Here is a 20580-nt window from a genome sequence, read left to right as displayed (position 1 = left end):
ATTGCAATCTATTCCAATTATTATATTTATATAATTATACTTTTTATTTATTTTTACTTTTTTATTATACAATTATTTTGAGAAGCAAGTGACTTCTGAGTCACTTAAAAAATTAATCTTGCCAATAATATAAAAGCTTTTGGGTAGATTAATTAGATTTTGTTTTTTCTCAATATGACAATATTTCCCCTTTTCCTGTCTTAAAACATCCTTTACTTTAAGAGTGATCTTAGATGATGCTCTTCAGTTCAATGGCAATGTCATCTGCACTGGAGGACAAGCCGAGTGGTAGGAAATGGAAGAGTGACCTGTGATGTTTGTGTTGACTCTGTAAATGTGGAATTACATCACACCATGTTCCCTGTTGGGAGATGCAGTGCCATCTTGTGATCAGTATGGTCAGTTTACCATTGGTCGCTGCAGTGGTTAAAATGGGTGACCTGCAAATTCTTTGTTTTGCCGAAAAGTTGTTTAAAAAAATCATTCAAATGTGATGGGGTAAGAGATAAGTGTAAGAAAGGGAACCCTACCTGGAGGACTCAAATTACAATAGAGTTGCACCTGTAGCTGGTTACTTTTGCGTATAATACATGTAAATGATGTGTCCACAAGTTTAGAATTGCATTGATATGCTGTATTTTTATCAGAAATGTCAGACAACAGGAAGTAAAGAATCACGCACAAATTCAAACATATTAGCAAAAAGTTAGCATTTCACAAAGGTGACTTATAATTTTGCATGCATAAGGAACTTTTTAAAAACGATTTGTGGGACCCAAATAAACGCAGAACAAGTGAAGGAATAGGAAGGCAATGAGTTTATTGTGCGTAACGAGGAGTGGAGGAACAGGTGGACAGACAGGGCCGCGGGAGGTGTGTGACTGCAGTGACCAATGGGGTAAGTGCGGGAGTATCTGAGGAGGAGAGAGATAGTGAGCAATGGCAAAAAATTAGTATAAACTACAACGACAGTGGGATTCTTACTGTAGATGGGTGGCGAGTACTGTCCCTCAAGTGGGGTCGGCGCACAGGTAAGAGGAGGATGAGAAATGGAGAAACTAAGGGCGGCTGAGAGACCAGGGGAAAAACAACAACAGAGCCAAAAACAAAGTACAACAAAAATACAAAGTAGGAACTGAACAAAGTACCAACCAAATGTGTCTGAGGAAACAAACCAGAAGGGCACTGTAATCCTCAGTCTCGTGGAGTTACTTCTTAGGAAATTCAAAAATCACTTAGTCCAAGGAAAAACTAAATGGCAATTGTCACTTACAAGATTTTTCAGGCAGGTGTAGCAGGGCGGAACAGAGGAATCCACGGTGAGCCGCACCCAGACATAAGGAAAGTAAAGACACTCTGAGATAAGGAGTAACAAAAACAGGTTCTTTCACGTGATGACAGGAAAACAATCTTGCAGAAAGAGACAGGTAGCCAGGGCTTATGAAGGGGAGGTGACAGGTGTAAAAAATACAGGTCAATTAGGCAGTTCAGCGGGGAGAGAGAGACAGGGAGAGCAGAGTAGAGGGGAGAGATGGTGATGCTCACCAGGACAACACGGAACGGAGTCACATCCGTGACAGCATATTCTTCCTCTGCTCTTTCTGTTCGTCTGTGTTGATGATCTGCAGGTGTTCCCATGGTACAAAGACATCCAGGCCAGGTTAACAGGAGAATACATATATATCGTTTATACACGAGTATAATTATCTATCTGTATGTATCTTCTCTGTGATAGACTGTGGACCTTCCTGGCTGTACATGACTTCCTACCATGCTGGAGCTGGGATATTATTTGAACTCAAGTGATGATAAGAAATACATCAAAATAACTGTAAATGCTGTGAATTTTAAAAATACTATTAAGATTAATACACATTTAATCAATTTAGCCCACAGTGATTAGATCTAAGTATCATTATAATTTTGACTTAAAATAGCGATATACTGTACTACAGTGTTTGGAGTAGGTCATGTGTTGAGAATTCATTTACTGGTGTTTATTTTTAATGGTGATCTCTGCATCACCACACCACTTGTTTGCAGAGGAAGCTAGAGTGGTCGTCCACCAATCCCCCGGTTGCTCATTTGATCCCTGGCTCCTCCGTTCACATGTCGACGTGTCCTTGAGCAAGACAATGAACCAGAACTTAGTTGCTTCTGGAGAGTGTTTGCCACCTGCATAGCAGCTCCCCCATCAGTGATTGTGAGTGTGCATGGGTGGAGTAGAAGTAGTGTAAAGTGCTTTTAGTGCCATTAGGTAAAAAAGCGCTATATAAGTACAGTATTTATTTTACAATACCTTTTAAGGGTTATACTACTACATTAAAGGCTATTTTTAAACAATGGTAAGCAGACTGGTATAATTCTATGTGGAGATTATTGCAGATCATTCTTTTGTCATATGTATAACTTCCTTTTCATTTACAGTATATTGATATTTTTTTTTCTACCTGTGTAATATAATAACCATGTACCAAGAAATCCTGTACAGTTTTAATGTCTTTTAAAATGGATATTATGTAGTTTACTAATTGTGTAATCTGTGAAATCAGGGTTGCTGAGAAGAATGCAAACTGATGCCTTCTATTACATTTGTAGATGTAGGTAAAATGTAGGTAAACACTCATAAACTTATATACACTGAACAGAAGCATTTTGATGGAATGTTTTACTGAACTATACAACTTGACAGTGCATTAATATTCTGTATTATTATACTTGTTAGTAAATATCAGGAACTAAAGGAAGGCATATACAGTAATTTAGTCAAATATATTAGCTCTGCTATTCTTCCCCAATATATTTTAAGTCTAGGAGAAAACATCAAAGCAAAGTCCCATCAGATAAGTGCTCACCGTTCGCGAGATGCAAGTGCGAGAAAGAGCAGAAAGGATTTTTTTTTTTAAGAGATTTAAATGCATAGCATTCAGAAAACAAATTCTAACCCTAGTTAAAATGATCATCACCCTGCATGTTGCTGGAACATTAGGCAGGAGTTAATATTAGTTTAAGTAAAAATCACAACAAACTAAATCAGTAATGCAGCATGAGAACCTGAGGTCACCTGAGTAGAAGGTGAAACACAAGTGGTAGCCCTTGGACAAGTTAGATCCTGCAGTTATTAAGTATAAATACATGAGTTTGGGGACCTTCCACTAATTAAATATAGACTGGGCAATAATTTCACCTCTCACATTACTGTATGTCATTTAATAACTTTCTTTTCCTGCACTTCCTCCACAGATGGATGTGCACATATGCCATACACAAGTGAAGCAAGATGATTGGACATTGCTGACCAGGGATTCCAGCATAAAACTTTTTAATGGTGTTTTATTAATGTATTTACTTAAATGGCACCTTCTTTGATATTGAACTTACTTCTTTTGGTTCTAGTTTGAGTAGTAGATGTAAATGAATGCCATTAAAGTTCTATATGACTAACCTACCTTAAAATATCTCTCTACACCTGCCTGTATAATGCCTTAAGATGACATTAGTTGGAGGAACCTTAAATTCAGATTATGTTATTGTGTTGCTCACAGTATGGTCATCGTGGTAAACCTGCTTTTCCAGAGCTCCCCCAGATGACATCATCTGAATTTCTCGTGATTACGTGGAGGAATTTTTCAGCTGGAAACAGAGGAATATTAGGAAAGCCAGGGGGAAGTTTAAATTCATCCATGTATATTAAAACTCTAAACTAAAGCCATAGAAAGCAAGTTGAAAATTGGTCAAGATGCCCTTTAAGCCCAGGTGGTTGTTACTGCTATGGGTCAAACATGTTTACTCTTATTTACCATTTTAACACCTGAACACCTGCCTGGTTAACATGTCATTTACAGTACACTACAGACTCTTAAAAGGTGTAAGAAACAAATTCTTGTTATGACACACTAAATGTATATTATATATACTTCAATGTATGAATTTTAGACATATTGCTCTGGGAGTATTATAACATTTTACACGAGCCAAAGATTGTACTACATAATACTCTTATCCATAATCTGAATTATACTTTACAATATAGGTGGACGTTTTTCATATACCTCTAAATCTCTAAAGCATTGATAGAGTCATCGATAAGGCCCCAATCCCTGTTAGACTGCTTTTTACCCATAGGTCTCTCTGAGCTAACTTCAATTATTACCTCATCTAACCCTATTGCTAGACCCTATTCCAACTAAGCTGCTCAAGGAAGCTTTACACTTAATAGATACGTTCATATTAGATATCATCAATCTATCTTTAGAAACAGGCTATGTACCACAAGCCTATAAGGTAGCTGTTATTAAACCACTACTTAAAAAACCCTGTCTTGACCCAGGTGTCTTAGCCAAATACAGACCAATACCTAATCTCCCCTTTATTTCAAAAATAATTGAAAACGTAGTTGCAAAACAATTATGTGATCACCTTCACAGGAATAATTTGTATGAAGACTTTCAATCAGGATTTAAAGTTCATCATAGTACAGAAATAGCACTAGGTTGGTTTAAATCTTATCTATCTGATAGATTTTAATTTGTTCATGTTAATGATGAATCCTCCATGCACACAAAGGTTAGCTATGGAGTTCCACAAGGGTCTGTGTTAGGACCAATACTTTTTAATTTATATGTCTCCTTTAGGCAACATTATTAGAAAACACTCCATAAATTGCGACTGCTATGCTGATGATACCCAGCTATATTTGTCTATGGAACCAGATGAAAATATTCAGTTAATAAAGCTACAAGCATGCCTACAAGATTTAAAGGCCTGGATGTCCCACAATTTTTTACGTATAAACAAAGACAAAACTGGAGTCATAGTATTTGGGCCCAAAAATCTCTGAAACAGACACCCTCTCTACTTTTAAGTCTAGGATTAAAACCTTCCTCTTTAATAAATCATATAGTTAGTTATAGTTATGCTGCCATAGGCTTAGACTGCTGGGGGACCCACCCGCCGATGCACTGAGCTCCTTTCCTCCTCTTGACCATCTCTCCTCTCCTCTCACCCCGCAATTGTCACCACTGTATGTCATTAACTCTGTGTGTTCTCTCCCGTAGTTGTCTTTGTCTTTCTCTGTCCCCCTCTCTCTGTCCCTTTCTGCAGGTGTCCCTGGCTCTGAAGCTGTGTGTCTTCCAGCGTGCAGCTACTGGTCCTACCAATCTGCCCAATGTTTTGTTGTTGCTTTTTGTTGCTCTGTTCTGTTACGTTGTATTAACACTACCTAAAAAACATCAAATGGATTCTCTAGTTTAATAAAGTTTATACATATTCCAGGTGACCATGGTGGCAAGTTCTAGCAGTCCAGAAATGGTTCCCATTATGTATAGTGCCAAGGGAAATGGCCTTTGAAGAAAGTTATAGTCACTTGTTTTGACAAAGGTATGAAACTAGGTAAGACTAGACCAATACCAATACTAGACCTCTTTCAAAGGTGATGTATCCATCACCTTTGAAGAAAATGTAGCAGAGTGGAACAAAAAAATCAGAGGTAAAACATTAAACTGTATTTTGATGATTACATACCTACAGCAACTATTTCCTTGCCTTGATCTGATGTATTCTCTCTATTCCAGAATTTTTGGGGGAGGGTTAAGTAAAGAATAAAGACACTAATTATATTTTGACAGTCACTGGCACAGGTTGGAATCTGTTCAAAATCCTCCTGAATGAGTCCTTGAGCTCATCAGGAACATTGTGCATTATCAAGGACAGGTATTGCTTTTATGTTGGGCCTGCACCCAATCTGCTGAGAAATAGGAACAATAACAACAATTTCTATTTTTTATTATTTTATGATATGATCAATATCTTTACATACCACAGCCACCTGCAAACTTTAGCAGGAGCAGCAGCCGCACAGTTTTGTGGTCTTAATACCCATACTATGTATAAATAAACAGAAGACAAACCAGTCAAATAATCTGATTGCTGCTAATAACACAAGTGTTTTCTAGTAAATCATAAGTATTTGATATATTATATTGAATAATTTTTGAATAAAATGCCAAAGATATGTTTGAAATAGCATACTCTTAGATTAAGAATCTAAAGGGGCCTATATTACCTGCTTTTTAATGATGGATTTAACTAAACTGAAAGTTCTTTTTCATGGTATGCTTCCACGATAATGATTCAGCGTTAACTGGACCATTAACTGGACATTCCAGATAAAATTAATAACAAATAATTAATAATTTTATGTAATCACTGCTTTTTTACTTTTTCTTACATTGAAGAAGTATGGTCCCTCAAGTATGGTGTAAGTATGGTGTTTTAATTGTAGTAAAATGAGAAGGGGAAAGGGGAATGAGGTTTTACAGGCAATGACTGGAGCAACTGGACTAGAGAGCTTGGAGCTGGCTAGTCCATGAACAGATAAATCTTTCTTAGAGGAAACAAACAGATCAAGTGAGTGAATGTTAAAGCCAAGGGATCAAAAGGACTCAGATAACTGTTACAATTACCATTGGCATGGGAGAGGGAATGCTAGTAATGATTCCCTGTAGGTGAGTGAAATGCAGAGCATGGTGTGAGGCCAGAGTGATTTGGAGGAGTGGAGTCAAGATAGCGGAGTCCATGTGGTAACAAGATGGCATAACTGCTCAGAGAGAGACTCAGGAAAAACAGGAAGCTGAAAGCACTGGCCATAATTAACACAAAGTATACAACAATCTAAGGTAAGAAGGGTCAAAGAGACATTAAGCACATGCAGGTCAACAGCAGAACTCCTTATGACAAGCATAGTCCCTTAAAAAAAGGAGGAGGTTACAAAAATATAGCAAAAGTACTGAATGTTCCTAGAGACACTGGTGGAAACATAGTTCACAAGTTCAAAGTTAAAGGAACAGTGGCTGAACTACCTGGATGTGGCAGAAAAAGGAAGCGTGAGCTAGAGGCCAATGCCTATAGGTTAAGTTTTCTCAGGAACACTGCCAGAAGACTGCAATAGCCATTAAATAATGCATTTTATTTTTACTTTGGTCAGTAAACTATGGCTCGAGAGCCAGATATGGCTCTTTTGATAACTGCATTTGGCTCGCACATAAATCTTAGCTGACATTTCTTAACAAGTAAGTAATTAATAATTCTGCTGACATTTTAAAGTAAAAAAGTACAGAAATCAGTGTTAAAAATAACTTTCAAAATTAAAAAAACATTTTAAGGAATTTTATTTCCATAAATACATTTTCATCTGCACCTAATTGTAATAATATTGGTTAGATTTAGTATAACAACGCTATTGAAAAGAATAAATTCAGACTTATTATACTCTAAAATTGTTGGTCTTACTTAAAAATTCATGCGTTTAGTTGTATTAAATGTTAAAAAAAATATTGTATGGCTCTCACGGAAATACATTTTAAAATATGTGGCTTTTATGGCTCTCTCAGCCAAAAAGTTTAGAGGAAGCACTTGTAACATGTGTTGAGCTATTTAAATTGCTCTTGTTAAACTCAACAGATTACATTTAAAAAAAATATTAATAGAAATAGAATTCTATTCTATTTTCTTGATATATAATCTTGAAAATATAGTACAAGGAAAAAATAACAAAAAAGTTACTCATGAGTTCTTCCCCCATTGCAAACCTATTCTACGATAACGTTTAGGGGAAGCCAGCATTCCTTCACTGCAACAAACTGCTCTGCTCAGACCATAGAGGAGCTGCTGGAGACAAACTGAAAGAAAAAGAGATTTTATCAAAAGTGACCCTTTTAAGTGGCTGTATTAACATAAAATAAGTATTCCTATTTTATTTTTTCAAAATCATACTTACTGCATTAGGGAAAGGAATTTTCAAAGCTGATAGCACAAATCCTAAGGCCATAGGGAAGAATGACCTGTAGTGGGAAAGTTTTACTGCTGATATGCTTTACAGTATCATTTGTGATCAAATACTCCAGTTATAACATCATCCATGCATTGTAACTGCTTATCCTGTTCAGTGTCACTCTCTGTTACACCCAGAAGAGACCCACAGAAGCACAGGAAGGACCTGCTATCTCCACACAGCTAGCATGTAGATTCAAGTATGTATCTTTTTTAAAGAGCATTTTGGTAGATGTGTATTCCAAAACTTACTCTAGGATTGAGTTGAGCAATGTGGAGTGATTTCAAGTCCCATGCTAGTGCTGGCTTAAAGTTATAATATGCAACAATTTGTGCTCATTCTCCATATTCAGGAAATCTTGCATACGTTAGCTTTAAGTTGCATATTGAGCTTTGTTAACAATTGTAGTTGTTCTTACTGTACTAACAATAATAATTACTGCTAAATGGTTAACACTCATACTGACCCTCACTTTAACATGATATCATCCTCAAACTGTGCTGTGAAAGCATGCCTACTGTTCAAACATCCTTTCAACATTGATATTGTACCAGAAATTGCCCAAAAAACTACATGTCATGTTTTCATCATTCTAAGTGACAGATAAGAGGTTACTATGGGTGAGAATAAATGATAAATATGCTTAATTGCTGTTGTCTTAATTATTGTTGATATTTTACAAAAAAAAGTGATCATCTTTTTAATGTTTTTACATAAACTCATATTTCTCATTGTTTCCACAACCCAATTATGTTGTGGGTTTAACTGGCTTGACAACACTGTGCCAGCATCAGAAACATGAACACCATAGCTTCAGTAAATTAACCACACAATTCTATTACTATAACTATTGCTACTGTGTATACTGTATATACAGTAGAAATTGTGTAGATTTCCCAATCAGATCCCAGATCAAACAAGTAAATTGTTGGCAGATTTTAAAATTATTGTTAGATACAAAGAATAATTTCGGACTTTGTCAGACTCAGAAACATACTGTACCACCTGAACTTACTTGAATAAAAGAAAAAAACCATAACTTTCCACTAGCATTCCAATGATTGGCCAGCGAGACAGCACCAGAGAGACACCTCCCAGGAAAAAAAAAGAACCTCGAAACTTGTGTCTTTGGAAGAAGAAGTGGGCTGTCCTCCTGAAGCCGATAACGAAAGTCAAACCAGTCAAGAACATAATCTACAGAATAAAGAAATGACAGAAAATCAGACATTCTCATATGTCTGATTTCTCCAAATATGTCTTATTTCTCAAAACCAAAAGCAAGAGATTAGGATTTACATTATATTTATTTATATTTTTATTCTTTGTTTAGTATGGACACCCATGATCACAGGTACAGCTAAAAATACAAAAAAGCATAACATGACCTCTTTGACACAAAACTCTTATTGCATTTTGAAGCAGAATGCACGTTTGTGTTTCTAAGAAAACACCGTGACATACACTGGACTCAAAGAATTTTCACAATGTACTAAAGAAACAGCAAAGAAAGGTGTTGCACATATTAAATATTTGTATAGAAAAATAATTTAATTAATTCTATTACAGTCCAATATATTATATTGTCTTTCATTATCTCTAAATCAGGTTGTTAAATGTTAAATGTTCCATTCATTATCCTCACAGCTAGCGCATTCACAGTTTGAACTGCAGCCTTTCTGCGTGGAGTGTACATGTTCTGCCCCTGCTTTCCTGGCTTTCCTCTGAGTAACCCGGTTTGCTCTCACTGTCCAAATTCATGCATGTTAGGTCAACTGGTGACTAAATTGCCTGTAGGTGTGAATGTGAGAGTGGATGGTTGTCTGTCTGCATATGTTAAAAAATGAAAAATTATAACTTTAAAAGTAAAATCCACGCCAGGGCTACTGTACTGGATCGTATTAGATTTTACAGGTGGTCATAATTTGCTTGATCGTTGTATAGTACAGCCTGCTGCTAAGTGAAGTTTTAATAACTAAAAATACATTTAAATAACAACTTTGGGTTAACTGAAATGGTGCCCTTTCCTCTCAAAACACCTGCTGTTTCTCAAAAGCCTAGTACAGATCCCAATGACCTCAATAATCTACGTCCTATCTCCAATCTTCATTTTTTTTCTCTAAGATTCTAGAAAAAAATACTGGTTGTCAGTTCTAGGAGCATCCTGTCTCGAAATGATGCAGAAAAACTAGTCCATTCATTTGCTACTTCTAGGTTGGACCACTGTAATTCCCTAATTTCAGGATACCCAGTAACTCCCTAAAAGCCTGCAATAACCCAAAACATTGCAGCAAGACTGCTGACCGGAATTAGACAGATATATCATATTACATCTTCTCTAGACTGTGACGCATGAAGGTAGAATGACCATCCACCAATACTGCAGTTGTTGGTTCGATCCCTGGCTCCTCCGTTCACGTGTCAAAGTGTCCTTGAGCAAGACACACTGAACCCCAACTTAGTTGCTCCTAGTGAGTGCCAGCTGCCAATAGGTAGAAAAGCGCTATATATGTGCAGAAAATTTACGATTTACTATCTTCTACCCATTGGCTTCCCATAAAATCTAAAATCAAATTTAAAGCCCTGCTTCTTACATATAAAGCTCTAACCGGTCAAGCTCTGCTCAGAATTTCTCAGAATCTCCAAAGGTAAAATGGGAGGCAGATGTGGAACAACCAGCTGCCAGTTCAGATTCGGGAAGCAGACACCCTCTCTACTTTTAAGTCTAGGCTCAAAACCATCCTTACTGATAAAGCTTATAGTTAGGTATAGTTATGTACTACAGGCTTAGAATGCTGTGGGACCCACCCCCTAATCCACTGAGCTCCTTTCCTTCCCTCGTCCCTCTCTCCTCTCCTCTCATTCCACATTTATTTGTCACCCCTGTATGACATTTGTGTTTTCTTTTTCGCGTAATTGTCCTTTTTCTTCTCTGTCTCCCTCTCTCTGTTGCCCTCTCTGTCCCTCTGCAGGTGTCCCTGGAGTTGGAGCTGTGTGTTTTCCAGTGCACAGCTACTAGTTCTATCAACCTGCCCAATGTTTTGTTGTTGCTTTTTGTTGCTTTTTTCTTTCTTCTCTTCAATTTCCATTCACCCCAACCGGTCAAGGCAGATGGCTGCCCACCCTTTGGAAGTTTCTTCTGTTAAAGGGAGTTTTTCCTCTCCACTGTTGCCTAGGGCTTGCTCAAGGGGGATTTGTTGGGTTTTCTCTATACATCTTTATAGTCTTGACTTCATTCTGTAAAGTGCCCTGAGATTACCTTTACCCAGCAGCATGTAAACTGCCCCTGGACATCCAGTGGTTTCTAATACTTAAACTGTTGTATAGTGACGTTTCTGTGGACACTGGAACCAAATAGCACGAGTACCCAGGTGTCCCACCAATCTTCCTCAGAAAATTTTTGTTTGTTTGTTTTTTGTTTGTTTTTTTAAATTTGGTAGTGAAACCAAACAATGAACCATACACAAATTCACTGAGCAGATGTGGGTGGCATGAATTACTCACATTCCCAAATGCCAGCAAGGCCGAATCAAAGTACAGCAGCACACCAAAGAGCAGGAAAAATAAACCAAATCCCATCAGACCTAAACCAATCTCTGGAAAACAAATATACAAAAAAAATATACAAACAAATTTGCATACACATAGTATTTATGACTGACACAACTAGTCAGTTCATTTGTCAGTAATTAGCATTTTAGATGGATGTTTTTATAAGATATAAAAAAATACAATGCTATTTATAGAAAGATGAACTAGTGTCTCATAAGTATGATAGGAATCAACAGCAATGAGAAACAATGAGAAAACATAAATGGCAAATTAATTATTTGAAATATTCAGATATAGGCATTGAAAGTTTCACCATCTGCCATAAACAATTCGCCAATTTTGTGACTGCTCATTTTTGCCTCATGTGTTTACACTGTGATATCTGTAGGTGGCACTCAGCTTACTCTCAGCTGAACAACGTATGACATGAGACCTTTAGTTGAATTGAAGTAAAGAAAAACGTAGGGGGAAAAAATCCTTTGGTCAGGGTTTACTGGAAGTTTTACCCAGAATTAGTACTGACAGGGAATTTGGTGTCAGTTCAGTTATTTTATTTACTGTATTTTTTTACCAGCTGAGCCAACCTTGTTGGAGCCAAATTTTTTATTTTTGAATTTTATTCAGATGTGTTGTATTTCTGAATGAATAAATGAAGCAATACATTTATTTAAACAAATCGAAAGTGATGAATGGGCCTAATTACCAAATGTAAACCAGATAGTGACTGTATAGCCAGCAGGTCTACCATAAAGTGTACCGTGTTGAACTCCTGTATGAAATCAACTCAGTGCTTTCAATTAACCAAGAGCTGAAGTATAATCATAATAACAATAACAAAACACCACTGTTTACCAGCGCATGTTAGAAATGCTTCATAACACGTTCTGTAGCTCTGTCTGTGTCTTTTTTTGATTTACAGTATATTGTTGGTCAGTGTGAGACCTTGGGGAGACTCAGCTAGCTTCCAAACTACACATGGTCCTATCAACCAAGAGAGGACACACTGACACACTGCTTTAGAGAACATGATGCACACATGAAGGTAGTAACTTCATTAAATAATTGCCTATTTTTTATTGAATAGACACTAACACATAAGAAGCCAGGATTTTCAAAGTCATTAAAACTTAGTTTATGTTCATCTAACTTGGAAGAAGCACCAAGGGATACATGGGGACTGCCCCAACTCTCCCTTGCATGGTTATTTTTTTAGTATGGTTAATTAGTTTGGTTATTTTTTTTTTTTTATGGTTAAATTAATTAAATGCAATAATACAACACAGAACTACATGTGGGACACACAGTAGCCTATTAAAATTAGTGTGGAAATATTAATAGTAACTTAATCACAGCTAATAGACTGGAGGAGTAAACAAAGTAGTGACAAAAGAGAGAACAGAGGCAGAGGCATACACGTCCATATACAGAGCAAACTGTTTGATTTTTAAAAACTTGAGAGAGATTTTAGACTAGGCCATTTTGTTTTAGTTTCACTTTTAGTCAGACCTGGGCAGCCATAGACTTATATATTTATAAGTTACTTATATGGCATCACTTCATGTGGATTATCTCTCTTTCATCCTGCCACTATGCTGCTGTTGCCAGCTTTTGCAAAAAGTTGATAGGTTTCTTGATAGCTGTTCTAACAGTTTACTAGTTTTCATTATACATAAAGTAATTCAGCACATACACACTATATCACCTAAAACATCAACTAAACATGGGGTTATTACAGAAGCTGTATATATCACACAAATAAAATTTGTGTTTAACAAGAAGCTGTTTGCACATCCACAGAAATTAGCATTTAGTACTGGTAATGAGGAAGCCACATTGCGAGGCCTGGTGGCTGAATTGATAATTTTTGAATAGGTTGAATGATACCAATGACAAATATGAATTATTGAATGCCTTTTTCTGTATATAGACCAATCAGTATGAGCTATGAAATTTGTAGTGCTTTGAGGGAATTATTAATGCTATGTTCCAATAAACTGAAGCTTGTTGAACACTGAATGGTAGGTTGAATCATGACAAGGTGTACAAGAAGCTGTGATCATTGGTGTGATATAGCCCAACGTGCCATTTTTTGAGGGCTAGACATAGTTGTTGGAGTCACTATAGATTGAAGAAGAATCACACTAAAAGTCACTTTAGTTCATTACACAAACTCCTCAGTCAGTGTTTTGACCAATGACTCAAAGATTAGGACCATTCCTAAGACGTATTCTCAGATTTTCAAGAATAGCAGTGCTGCTCAGAAAAGTGATCGTATGTGGCTAATGACCTAAATGGGTTGAACTGATACTGTTGATATTCTTGTATTATCCAGATGTCTTGTACCTTAAGATACAACATTTTTTTCCATAAACACATCTTTATGTACTGAATGCAGGCCACTGTTCTGTGCTGCACGAGTACATACCAGATACCAATAGAGGAACTGTGGGAAAAAAGACTTACTCTGGAACTCTGTGATGGCCACCATGGTAATTCCTTATGTGTTTCCACGTCTTTGCTTTGCTGTGACTGTCCAGAACAAAAGGAGCTTTTTTTCTTAACAGTGACCTTTGTCTGTTGATGTTGTGAGTCTGCAGGGTGAACATTAACCAGAGCAAACGCATGCCTGAGACCCTGTGGTGAATACTTGAATACGTGATTCTCAGGTCAGCTGCGTGAGTCATGTTATCAGCCATTCAAAGCACTAATCCTTTTATTTGTGTTTGGCTCTTGAATATCTCAGTCTTCAAGTCTTCACTTTTAAGGTTAGCCTATTATCCAAAGTATGATGCCCCCAGTTAGGTATAGTTTAGAGGTTCTACTGTATATTATCAGTTTAGGTCAAATCCTAAACATAAAGTATGTTTTTAAAAGTGTCCTGCTTTTTTATTTGTTTGTTTTTAAATAAAGAGACCAGTGCCTAGCAACACAACTCAGCAAACATTGAAGGCCCTCCCAAGATGTCATTCCAAGATTAAAGTAAAACAAATGTAGCTGACGAATTCAAAATATATCCCCTTCTGAATGTTCAAGTGTGTGTAAGCGCTTAATATAGCACTTTCTACTGTGTTGTAGATTTATTTTAGGATAAAAATGCAATTTTGCCGTCAATCTGAACAAAATAATGCATAATAACCTATATTACTAAACAAGTTGCAAATCATTACCTCGTTAAAGGCCCTTAATCAGTAGAGCTCGGAATCTATTTGGCAAAGCAACCTGCGAATTGCCTTGTCTGTTTGAGTTGGATCAAACAGATCAATCGTCACCCTAGTCTCAGGTCTCATGCATTCCGGAGCAGGTATTCTTTAAAGACTTATCTGTATTTTGCTGCATTTATCCTTCTTTTAGTTCTGACCATTCTCTTGGTCCCTGCTGCTGAGGAGGACCCAATATTGCTTCGATCACAAAACTTCACTGTAGGGATGATTTAGCGAAATGATAAGCATTGTGTCATGTTTGACATTTGCCTTGAAGTGTCGCTGGTGAGAGCTTGGAGGGAGAGGGGGCCAGTCGGGCCCAGCAAGCTGTCACACGGCGACAGTCAAGGGACGACCGCTGTCACCGCTGCGGGGAGCCGGGGCATTTTGCCAGAGACTGCCTAGCCGCGAGCCCCCGCCCCAGAGCTGAACCACTAACAGGAAACAGATACGGGATGAGGCAGTGAGGGACCCCTCATCCCGCTCCCAACCACCCCTCCAAATAGATTGCCCCACAGTGGGACGCTGCAGAGCCGCTTTGGGACTGTATTTAGACTGTGTCATCGCGGGGCGGCTTTGCAGTGTGCTAGTGGATACGGGATCCACCATCGGCTTAGTGCGGCAGGGGGTACTGCCAGGGACAGCTGGTCCTCTCCCCAAGGACTGGACCCCCACCACTACTGAACTGCTCACAGTGACGGGAGAAAAGACAATTATGCCAGGCAAGAAACTGTTACCTGTGGTGGTGGGGGCGCAACAGATGAGCCATGAGTTTTGGTTTGCGGACATTAGAGAGGAGTGCATTGTTGGTCTGGACCTGCTGGCCCGCTGGGGGGCATGCGTCGACTGGTCAGGCCAGGGCGCCGCTGGAGAATCCCTAAGACGTCGTGGGAGCCGCACAGCCAGGGCCGGCACACCCCAGCAGCCTCACAGAGACCATCGCTCTCCAGCCCAAGTCGGGCAGGAGAGACAACAGAGACGCCGTGGGAGCCGCACAGCCACGCCAAAAGCTCCTGAACAGCCGCCCCCTCCTGCCCCTGTACCTCCCTCTGATGAGACTGCTGCTGCTGTTGTAGAGCTAGAGCAGCGGAACGGAGGACACCTTGATGCAGCACAGCGGGAGCAGCTGAGCTGGCTGCTGCAGGACTTTAAGGACATTTTTGCTGCCAGGGACTAGGACTGCGCTAGGACGGGTCTGGTGCAGCATCACATTGACACTGGCGATGCGCCCCCCATTCGCCTGCGGCCCCATAGACTGCCGCTGGTGAAACGCCAAGCCGCCCAGGAACTGATCGAAAGCATGGTGGCTAACGACATTATCGAGCCCTCGGAAAGCCCCTGGGCTGCACCAATGGTCATGGTGCGGAAGAAGACTGGGAAGTGGCGCCCTTGTGTGGATTATAGGCGCTTAAACGCAGTAACGAGAAAAGACTCCTACCCCCTGCCCCGCATCGACGATGCCCTGGATTATGTTGCTGGGTCCTGTTGGTTCAGCTCCTTGGACTTACGTAGCGGGTACTGGTAGGTGCAGCTGGCACCAGAGGCCCGTCCAAAGACTGCTTTTACCATAGGGCAAGGACTGTGGCAGTTCAAGGTAATGCCTTTTGGACTGTGCAATGCCCCTGCCACCTTTGAACGGTTGATGGAGCAGGTTCTCAAGGACATTCCTCGGAGCCGCTGCGTGGTCTACCTGGACGACCTGCTGGTGCACGCCAAGGGCTTCGAGGACGCCATCAGCAACCTCGCAGGAGTCTTCACGGCCATACGTCAGGCTGGACTGCGGCTTAACCCAGCAAAATGCCACTTGCTGGCCAGAGAGACTCAGTTCCTGGGGCACGTGGTCAGCGAGCGTGGGGTGACCACGTACCAGGCGAAGTTGGCCGCAATTAAGGAGTGGCCCCAGCCGACCACCACGAGTGAGCTGAGGAGTTTTCTTGGCAAAGCTTCCTACTACAGGAGGTTTGTAAAAGACTTTGCCACCATCGCCAGTCCTCTCCACCGAGTGACTGAGAAAGGCCGGCGGTTCGAGTGGTCGGAGGCCTGCTCGGTGGCTTTCCAGCAGTTGAAGACAGCCCTCTCAGAGGCTCCTGTCCTGGCATACCCCAACCCCCAGCCGCCGTTCGTTGTGGATACGAATGCCAGGGGAGTGGGAATCGGAGCGGTACTCTCCCAAGGGGGAGAGACAGGAGAAAGAGTGGCGGCCTACTATATCTGCAGTCTGAGTCGGGCTGAACGCAACTACTGTGTCACTAGGCGAAAGCTGTTGGCGGTGGTCTTGGCTGTACAACACTTCAGACCGTATCTTCTTGGCACCAGGTTCACCTTGAGGACCGATCACGCCTCTCTGACTTGGCTACAGCATGGCAATGCCGACGCCCTCTCCCGACGCCCCTGTCTTTCAGACGAGTGCCGCTACTGTCGTCGCCATGAAGAACGAGAGCTGGGGCCATCAGCAGCTGCGGCACAGCCAGGCGTCGCCGCTGAGGAGGGGGAGCAATTCAGTAGAGAGCAGCTGCAGCAGCACCAAGAGACTGATCCAGTGCTGGCTGAGGTACGGAGCTGGCTGGAGACTCGACAACGACCGGAATGGCAGGCCATTTCAGCAAAAGGGCCAGAGATCAAAATACTTCACTACCAGTGGGACAGCCTGGAGCTCTGTGATGGTATCCTCTACCGGCGGTGGCGGGCGCCAGGTGGGGGGGTTGACCGCCTGCAGCTCCTGGTCCCCGGTGCTCTTCGGTCGGAGGTACTCCGGTGGGTCCATGGGTCGGCCGGGGCTGGCCATTTCGGGAACTCCAAGACCAGTACCTGGTTGGGGCCCCATGGAGAGGGTCGGCGTCGATATCCTGGGCCCCTTTCCCGCTACTGAGGCCGGCAACCACTACATCCTGGTTGCAATGGACTATTTCACAAAGTGGCCCGAGGCGTATGCAGTGCCGGACTAGACTGCCACCACAGCGGCTCAGCGCCTGGTAGAGGACATGTTCTCCCAGTTCGGCGTACCGGACAAACTGCACAGTGATCAGGGGCGGAACTTTGAGAGCCGGCTGTTTGCTTAGGTGTGCCAGCGGCTTGGGGTGAAAAAGACCCGTACCACGCCACTCCACCCTCAGAGCGATGGACTGGTGGAGCGGTTTAATCGCACCCTGGCAACCCAGCTTGCTGTCCTAACCAGTCGGCATCAGAAAGACTGGGATCAGCACCTACCTCTGGTCCTGTGGGCCTACCAGACTGCTGTCCAGGAGTCCAGCCAATGTACCCTAGCCGCATTGATGTTCAGGCAGGAGCTCCGGACTACAGTGGACTTGGTTTTTGGGCCACCCCCGGAGCCTGAAATTGTTGGGGGCCCAGAGTTGGATTATCTCAGGCGGCTAAAGGAGCGCCTTAGTGTGGTTCATCAGCTGGCTCGAGAATCTCAAGGGGACGCTGGGGTCCGACAAAAGCGGGCGTACGATGGACGTTGCCATGGTCACCCTTTTTCAGTGGGAGACAAGGTCTGGGTGTACTGCCCGGTAAGGAAGCGGGGGCTCTCACCAAAACTCACCAGCCACTGGCAGGGGCCCGGTGAGATCTTGGACCGGATCTCTGACGTGGTGTATCGGGTCTGCATGCCGGGGCGAGGTCGGAGGGTGGTGCTGCATAGATATCGGCTGGCACCGTACCATCCTCGGTCTCCTACTCAGGTGAATGAACAGGAAGACAGCCTTGTGTCTGCCACTCCCCGTGCCAGCATGGACAATGATGGACTAAGGACTGAGTCTGGCACGGCGAGTGGGCCGCTACAGAGACCGGCGGTATGTGTTGGCCGGCACCGTGAGGGAAAGTGCTGTGTATAGGAGTAGCCTTCACGGTGGCCGGCAACTGTTTGTGTGTTCAAAATAAAGCCCAGCTATCTCTATTGCTAGAGGTAGCTGTAAAAAGACAATAACTTTCCTTATCATTACTTCCTGCTAAGCCACTTGGAGTCGTGCGGTGTATGGGGCACGAGTGTTCTCCCTTCTGTCTGTCATTTTGGACATTTTGGACTTATTAGCCTGCTAGCACTTATGCTAGCCGTTTAGCTAGCTAGCTAAGTCAGTTAGGGTTAGCCTTAGCTTCTGCTTCGCCGCCTCCCACAGTTGCTCCCATAAGCCGTGGGGTGCTACAATATAAAGTTAAAATTCAAAGGTGTGACACACAAAACATATGAAATGAAGTATGTACACAGAGAGAATAAGACACAACAAAAATGAAAAAGAAGCTATGTACAGAAAGTGAGTGTGGAATGGGAGGTAGTGCAACTTGAAAAAGTGAGCGACTGCCCGTGAGATGAGGGGCGTTATCTGGGAGGATTTTAATCTGTTTCAGCCCAAAAGTTTGGTAAATAGTCGCTTATATAGCGCTTTACAATGTTGATTCCCATTCACCCATTCACACACACACACTCACACACTGATGGCGGTGGCTGCCATGCAAGGTGCTCACCTGACCCGCAACTTGGGGCTCAGGGTCTTGCCCAAGGACACTTCGACATGTAGCCGGGAGCCAGAGGAGAGGTTTGGTGCATTCCCCACTCTGGTCGAGCACTTAATGAAGTGTTAGTATTTGGGGAGTTTGTGAGAGAGATTACCTTTGATAAAGTCTCCTAGGGGAAGGCTTCTGGGTTTGTCCGTTCCACACATAGTATCTCGTCAGCCAGCGCGCGCTGCGCCTGGCAGGCTGCAAACAACAACAAGCATTAATGAGGAGAACTCACGGGGTGAAAAAAAGGCGGGGAGCAGTGCATAGATAGTACCTAAACATCGTTGCACCAGCCACTATTGATATCAAAACAGATTCCACCTCCCATTGTTTACCCGGAGAGCTCCGTGTGTCTGTCCGCTCTGTAAATTCTCTCTCTGAAATACACTCAGCTACATCGAGTCGGTATAAGATCACACAGCCACGTTTCCGTAAATCTCAAAACACAGGACGTATAATTCTTTGTTTTTGTTAAGTCGGAGTCAGATCTTCAATTTTGTTGTAAAGTGAGCGCACGTTAAAGAGGCTATACCCAGGAGCGCGATGCGTAATCTGCGTCGGCGGAGAGGCACAAGCACACGTGAGAGTTTACCTCTTCTGCTGGGCCTCACTTTGTTGCAAGCCTCCTTAATCATAACAGCAAGTAAATCTGCGGTAGAAGCCACAAAAGTCGGAAATAACATAGGAGTAGTACCTCTGATGTTCATGAGTTCTTCCCGGGAGTAAGGACCACCATAACTGTGGAAGAAAACAAAGTAACTAAGACAAGACAAGAGTCCTGCGCCATCATTGCCACATAATTTGCAATTATGTGCCCAAACATTTTTAATCCACCAAATGCATTTAAATAAACGAATAAGAAGTGGCTGTAATTCTTACACAGTTCAAATAATTTTGACCAAATTATTAAATTGAAGCTGAGATTCTACTAATAAACAACATTAGGATTAGTTCATTTCAAATCCACCGTGGAGTATACAAACCAGAATGATGAAAACTTTGTCATTGTCTATTGACAATATGGACCTGACTGTACATTTTGAAGATGTTACTGCGTGTCACAATTTATATTCTTGTGACAAGCATTATTCTCAAATTGACACTGATTCGTAAAAAGAACTGTGAACTATAGAACTTTTGCCTATACTTGCATTTGCTAAACTTGCATTTAGCAAATCTAGCACATGGTTACCATAACCAAACACAGAATATTTGAATGTCATTCATCATAAACTTTTACCCAAACTGTAAAACTGAAAAAAAAGTTCTGTTTGTTATTGTGTACAGTCCTCTAGTGCCTTATCCAAGTTTCTGGGTTTTGGACCAAATTTCAGATTTTCTATCAAAATTATTGCTAGGTACAGATACAGTTATTATAGTGGGTGTTGTAAATGTTGACAGTAACTGCCTCAACTGCACTTAATTCGTTATTAGATTTAATTGATTTCCCACTCACTTCACATTTAGTGAAGCAATTCCTGTCTCACAAGTGATTCCTTT

The 20580-nt window shown here is 41.3% G+C and overlaps 1 protein-coding gene across 2 annotated transcripts; it reads right to left on the bottom strand.

Moving 5' to 3' along the window:
- Positions 1-194: 194 nt before the first annotated feature.
- On the bottom strand, positions 195-13988 carry golt1a (golgi transport 1A). Of its 2 annotated transcripts, XR_010914527.1 has the most exons (6): positions 13844-13988; positions 11333-11424; positions 8847-9025; positions 7778-7841; positions 985-7679; positions 195-914 (listed from the first exon to the last, which is right to left on the bottom strand). XR_010914527.1 is itself a non-coding variant. In XM_067506078.1 (5 exons), exons 1-5 carry the CDS (start codon positions 13866-13868, stop codon positions 7650-7652), a joined length of 390 nt encoding a protein of 129 aa, XP_067362179.1. In that variant the 5' UTR covers positions 13869-13988; the 3' UTR covers positions 195-7649. The 2 variants fall into 2 exon arrangements, 1 of the variants encoding a protein (XP_067362179.1); XM_067506078.1 differs by having other exon boundaries at positions 195-7679.
- Between the last annotated feature and the right edge of the window lie 6592 nt (positions 13989-20580).

The sequence above is a fragment of the Channa argus genome, chromosome 5 (assembly GCF_033026475.1).
Source record: "Channa argus isolate prfri chromosome 5, Channa argus male v1.0, whole genome shotgun sequence".
Classification (NCBI taxonomy): domain Eukaryota; kingdom Metazoa; phylum Chordata; class Actinopteri; order Anabantiformes; family Channidae; genus Channa; species Channa argus.
Note: the sequence above shows the minus strand (reverse complement) of the source record. Positions and strands in the feature narration are given on the sequence as shown.

Bases quoted from the DNA above. Each gene is read 5' to 3' on its own strand.
- golt1a (XM_067506078.1), bottom strand. From the start codon at position 13,868: ATGGTGGCCATCACAGAGTTCCAGA. The intron at 9,026-11,332 runs GTGAGTAATTCA...TTTATTCTGTAG, and splicing joins CCTTGCTGGCATTTGGGAAT to ATTATGTTCTTGACTGGTTT. The intron at 7,842-8,846 runs GTAAGTTCAGGT...TTCCCACTACAG, and splicing joins GGTTTTTTTCTTTTATTCAA to GTCATTCTTCCCTATGGCCT.